Source organism: Trypanosoma grayi (genome assembly GCF_000691245.1).
Source record: "Trypanosoma grayi strain ANR4 Tgr_21_V1, whole genome shotgun sequence".
Classification (NCBI taxonomy): domain Eukaryota; phylum Euglenozoa; class Kinetoplastea; order Trypanosomatida; family Trypanosomatidae; genus Trypanosoma; species Trypanosoma grayi.
Genome location: NW_008825640.1, coordinates 30,005 through 35,382, shown reverse-complemented (window position 1 = coordinate 35,382; position 5,378 = coordinate 30,005). Strand labels below are relative to the sequence as shown.

Genomic DNA, 5,378 nt, shown 5'->3' with positions numbered 1-5,378 from the left:
CCCTTGTATCTGCAGTTGGGTGTGTGGTGGGGCAACGAGCAGGAGTGCAAAACCCAAGCAGCTATGCGTGCCATAATCAAATCCACGAAAGACTGTTGTTGCTGCTGTGCACATCGCTTTGATGTGTGGTCGGGTACTCTGCATAGGAATACCATGTCTATGCTTCTTGTGTCGTGTTGGCTTTTCTTTCTTTTGGCTTTGTTTTTAAGAAAGAATAGGATTGGGAAGGAGTCTTTGCGTTTCTTTCACCGTGACGCCGTGGGGGAGGAAGGCTTAGTAGGAGATGTCGTCCAACCTCCGCGCGGTGACAAACGAATCCTTTGCCACCGTTGTAAGCGCAGCTGGCGCTGAGGCAGAGTTCATTCCGGAGAATGTATCCACTTTATCGATTGTAAAGAAGTTTTTTATCACTGGTGCCCCACTCACGCTTGCAACGGTTTCACAGTTCTCCATCATCACCGTCATCTTGGCCGTGATTGGAAGGTACGAGGGTGTAAACGAACTCGGTGGAGCAGCACTGGCACTCGGGCTCCTCAACGCTACGGCATTTGCCTTCGCTGCGGGATCGTGCGGGGCGCTAGAAACGGTGCTCTCACACACGTACGGCATGAACCAGGCGCGAACAGGGGGAAAGGGTGCGATGCACATGTACGGCACCTACACCCAGCGCATGGCCATCATTTTGTTCGTTCTCAGTATTCCAATAGGTTGTCTTGTAATCTACATTGATGTATTTTTAGAATATATTGGGCAAACACCAGAGGTGGTTTACTTTACAGGACGTTTTTGCCGTTTGGCTGCATTCGGTATCCCAAGTACGCAAATGTTTCAGCTTATCGGTCGATACTACACCTGTCAGCACGTAACCACGCCTCTTTCGGTGGCGATGGTGGCAGCATCCCTGCTTAATCCTGTTTTGCAGGTTATATTCATTCAAATATTCGGGTTTGACGGCTCCCCAGTGGCGTGGATGATGCTATTTACTCTTGTTGATGCAGCACTTCTAGGTTATGCGTACAAGTCTGGTTTCTACAAGCAGACATGGAATGGATGGGATAGCAACGCATTGAAGAATATAAAAGGAATGGTGAAGTTAGCTGTTCCTTCAATGGCAATGATGATGAGCGAGTGGGTTGTGCTGGAGGTAATTTCTGTTTGTGCCGGTTTTGCGGAGCCGCATGAGTTGGCAGCCTTTTCTATCTCCATGCAGGTCTTTGGTTTATGCTGGGCCATCGCCTCTGGGACTATTATTATTGTGTGTGTGTTTATAGGTAACGTCATCGGCGAGGGAAAGCCCCTCTTGGGAAAGCGTATAGCTAATGTGGCAATTATGTTGGCGGTAACGACGGCAACAATTGATGTTATTCTCTGCTGGTTGTTGGAGGACCACATTCCGTCCTTCTTCACAACTGATGAGAGGGTCACTCCAGTGTATCGTCGTTTGATGCGTTTCGTACTTCCGTATCATATGGTTGATACGTTCCAGAGTACCGTTATGGGTATTTTGCGTGGATGCGGATTGCAGAAGACTGGTGCCATCATCATTGGCGTCGCACTGTGTGTGATAGGTGCTCCAGTTGCATTTTTTCTCTTCTTCTATCTACATTATGGTGTCGAATCGCTGTGGATTGGGCCGTTCTCTGGTGTCGCTCTTTTCGGTGCTCCATGCTACATTTACCTGCTGTACTGGCATATCGATTGGCCCAACTTGAAGCCGCACCAGGAGGACGCACACAACCTCCCAGCGGAAATAGTAGAAGAGGAATTAGGGGAGGAGGCGGAGGAGGAGGATGTGGTGGTGGAGGGGGAGAGAGACAAGATAGCCGATAACGGAACCAAGGATGGGGAAGCTGCCTCTCTTCCCATGGATCCCCCGCCTGGAAGGGAGTGACACAACAACGTACGTAAGAGCGAAATAAAACGAAATGTGACGGCGCATGATTTATTAGATGTTCCTTGGCATGTTTCATTTCCCATGCTTCTCTGTGTATCACTCTTTCTCTGTCAAATCTCACCGATGGACTCCTATGTCCTTTTGTTTTTGTTTTTCTTCGGCCCATTTCTTTTTTCTTTCTTGGCTTTTTTTTTTTTTCGTGTTGCTTTGATTGTGATGCACAAATCAGCTACGAATATTTAAGAGTGGTTTGTTGTTTGCGCTAAGATCCTGACACGCGTACCGTCACGATAGCGAAGGCTGTTGGTTCGTCATGCCTCTGGCTGAGAAGCTGCCGCCTGTGAACGATTATGACTGGGATGACCATCCAGAGCCTTCACCGAGGCGACTCTTTCATGAGTTACTCCGCATCGGGTTGCCTCTGTCAGCGTCGCAGCTCTCACAATTTAGTTTTCTGATTGTCATGTTCTTTTTCGCAGGTCATATTGGAGTCCATGAGCTCGGTGGGATCTCCATTGCACTTGGTATATTGAATGCGACTGGCTTCGCTTTTGGTAGTGGACTTTGTGGAGCTCTAGAGACACTCTTGTCGCATTCCTACGGCATGGACCCGCGGAGCACAATGTACGGCATTTATGCGCAGCGCATGTTTCTCATTCTCATGTTGTTTGCCATTCCCCTGGCCTTTCTCTTGTGCCTCTTGGAGCCTATATTGAAGGCTATTGGAGAGCCTGATGAAGTAGCGGCGGATGTGGGAACATTTTGCTTTATCTCTGTCTTGGGACTACCGTCTATAATGCTGCTAGAGCTTCTTCGCCGGTATTATGCAAGTCAGCATTGCTCAAATCCTGTATTCGTTGTACTAGCTGTTGCAGCATTGATCAACCCTCTTTTACAGTACATATTTGTTAGTCTTTGGGGATACAGAGGAATCGCGGTGGGGTGGGTGCTTTTGATGGTTGGCATGGATGCTGCACTTCTTGCCTATCTGTGGTTCAGTGGCTTATATCGCAACACGTGGGGTGGTTGGAGCAGTGCGGCCCTGCAAAACTGGGGCCCCCTGTTGAGGCTCGCCATTCCATCCCTCGGCATGGCATTCAGTGAGTGGACTGCAATGGAGGTAAATTCTGTGTGTGCTGGATTTTTGACCTCTGTAGAGCTGGCTGCGTATGCCATTAGTAGCCAAGTTGCAAATGTTTGCTGGAGTGCGGTGTCTGGCTTTTTCATGGCCACTACCGTCTTGGTGGGGAACTCTGTGGGCGAGGGATATCCGCAACTTGGAAAGAAATATGCCATCATGTCCTCTGCTCTTGTGCTGGGGATGGCTTTTTTCAATGCCTTCGTCGTCTATAGCTACAGAGAGCAAGTTGCATATATTTTTACGGAAGATGTTGAAGTTGTGGCCATTTTCGTGGAATTAACACCCTTATTTTTGTGTTTCCACGTCTTGGATACAATGCAGTGCAATTTTCTCGGCATATTGCGTGGTTGTGGTCTACAGGTTACGGGCGTTATCATTGTTTTTGTGAGTCTTACAATCATAGGTACCCCGCTGGGACTCTATCTTTTATTCCACTTTCACTACGGTGTCAAATCATTGTGGATAGGGCCTGTGGTAGGGTGTTCATTGGTGGGAATACCCGCATATTTTTTTGTTTTTTTCCGTCGTATTAAATGGGACACCCTGCGACCGCAGCTGGATGAAGTAAAAGGAGCCAGCACCAAGCAGCTAGTGGTTCTATCGGATGCAGAGGCATAATAGTTTGGTCTAGGCAGGAGGTGGGCACAAAAAAAGGAATGTGCTCTGAATTTCCACCCCCTTGGACATGTAAAAAGAAAACAACTTGGCACAGATGTTACTGCTGGTGTTGTTTTCTGTGTTAGGTATATATATATATATATATATGTGCGTGTGTGTGCGTAATTATTTATTTATTTATATAATGTTCTCTTTACTTTCCTTACCGTGGCACAGATGATGCGTCATGCCAGCTCCCCACGATGTATCACGTTTTCACTATCACCTGCATTACTTTTTGAGAATTGGTTGTATTTATTTCTGCTTGGTTTGTTTGAGGGGTCTTTCTTTTTTTTTTTCCTTTTCGTTCGTATTTTCATTCTAAGTAGTGGTAGTTGCGTCAATGAGTACCACATGCGCTTCGGAGAGCTCGTCTCTGCCGAGCGATCTCTTCCTTCTCCCGCGGCAGAATAAGGGGTTCCAGGTCCCCTACTTTCTCTCGACAGAAGAGGAGGCTGCAAAGGTGCGACCGCCTGCCGTTGTGAAGACGCTGGAGAAGCATCTACAGGAATTGTCGGCGAAGGAGCAGAATGTGCTTGTTGCATTCAGGGAGTTGGTCAAGGGCGCTCCATGGTATAACGAGGCTCAGCACGATGACTGGTTGCTTATCCGCTATCTCAGGGCCCGCAACTTCGACAAAAAAAAGTCCTTCGCAATGCTGGAGCGTTCCGTACGTTGGCAAAACGAGAACACTGTAGAAAACTGGGTGTGCGACACGTGCCTGACAAACCCTGACCAGCACATGATGCAGTTCGCGGGGTGGGACTTGCTACACCGCCCCGTCTGCTTCATGGCAATGCGGTGGGGCCCGGAGCGCACCAATCCGCTGCGGCACTGCGTGTGCGCCTTCAACCATATGGTGAAGCTCATGCCCGTTGGTGTAGAGCAATGGGTCTGTGTGACGGACTTTGAGACGTACTCACACACGAGGGACAGCAGCCCAAAGATGGGATCCGCCGTGATCCACACGATCCAAGATCACTTCCCCGAACGGCTGGGGCTTATGGTCCTCGTTAACGCGCCCACGGCGTTTGGCATTCTTTGGAAATTATTTTCGTTTGTCATCGATGAAAAGACGAAGAAAAAGGTGCGATTTTTGTACACAAAGTCCAAACCATACATCAAGGACGAGTTCCCCAAAATATTTCCACCCGCGTTGAGCGATTATATGTCTGAGAGCTACAGACGCAGCAAGGAGAACGCTCTTCCGAAGACACCCGTGTGGTACCCCGCAGAGAACGCCAGTGACGACCTAAGCGTCAGCAGTGGCAACCCCAGTAAGAATAAGGGCAAGAAGAGCAGTTAGAATTCAGCAACAATGCTGAGGAGAATCAAGCCATGCCGTCTCTGGTCTCCTCTACTGCCCTCATATGTGTGGAGGTTTATACCCTGGCATCGGTGCGTTTTGTGCGTGTATCAGTTTTTGATTTAGCCTTGTTGTTGCTGTTGTTGTTGTTGAAGGGAAAGAAGGAATAATAGACGTGATTAAGATCCGTGCGGTGCTGCATTCAGCATTCCCGTATAGAATGAATCCCTTTTCATAAAAGAAAGAATGTGGAGATTCTTTTTTATTCATTGAAGAAAATAAGAATAAGTACCGACACAAAGGTTTTGCGTATGAACGCGGAAAGGGCCACATCAACTGAGGTGACACATCAAGAAAGATATCGACATTTTTTAAAAAAA

The 5,378-nt window shown here is 48.0% G+C and overlaps 3 protein-coding genes across 3 annotated transcripts; all 3 read left to right on the top strand.

Moving 5' to 3' along the window:
* Window positions 1–283: 283 nt before the first annotated feature.
* On the top strand, window positions 284–1,891 carry DQ04_00211200 (putative membrane transporter protein; the record flags this gene model as incomplete). The annotated part of the gene is made up of 1 exon (XM_009308468.1): window positions 284–1,891. One exon carries the CDS (start codon window positions 284–286, stop codon window positions 1,889–1,891), a length of 1,608 nt encoding a protein of 535 aa, XP_009306743.1.
* A 316-nt stretch (window positions 1,892–2,207) lies between these two features.
* DQ04_00211190 (putative membrane transporter protein) lies at window positions 2,208–3,653 on the top strand (the record flags this gene model as incomplete). The annotated part of the gene is made up of 1 exon (XM_009308467.1): window positions 2,208–3,653. One exon carries the CDS (start codon window positions 2,208–2,210, stop codon window positions 3,651–3,653), a length of 1,446 nt encoding a protein of 481 aa, XP_009306742.1.
* Window positions 3,654–4,035: 382 nt separating this feature from the next.
* DQ04_00211180 (cellular retinaldehyde-binding protein/triple function domain-containing protein) lies at window positions 4,036–4,998 on the top strand (the record flags this gene model as incomplete). The annotated part of the gene is made up of 1 exon (XM_009308466.1): window positions 4,036–4,998. One exon carries the CDS (start codon window positions 4,036–4,038, stop codon window positions 4,996–4,998), a length of 963 nt encoding a protein of 320 aa, XP_009306741.1.
* Window positions 4,999–5,378: the final 380 nt, after the last annotated feature.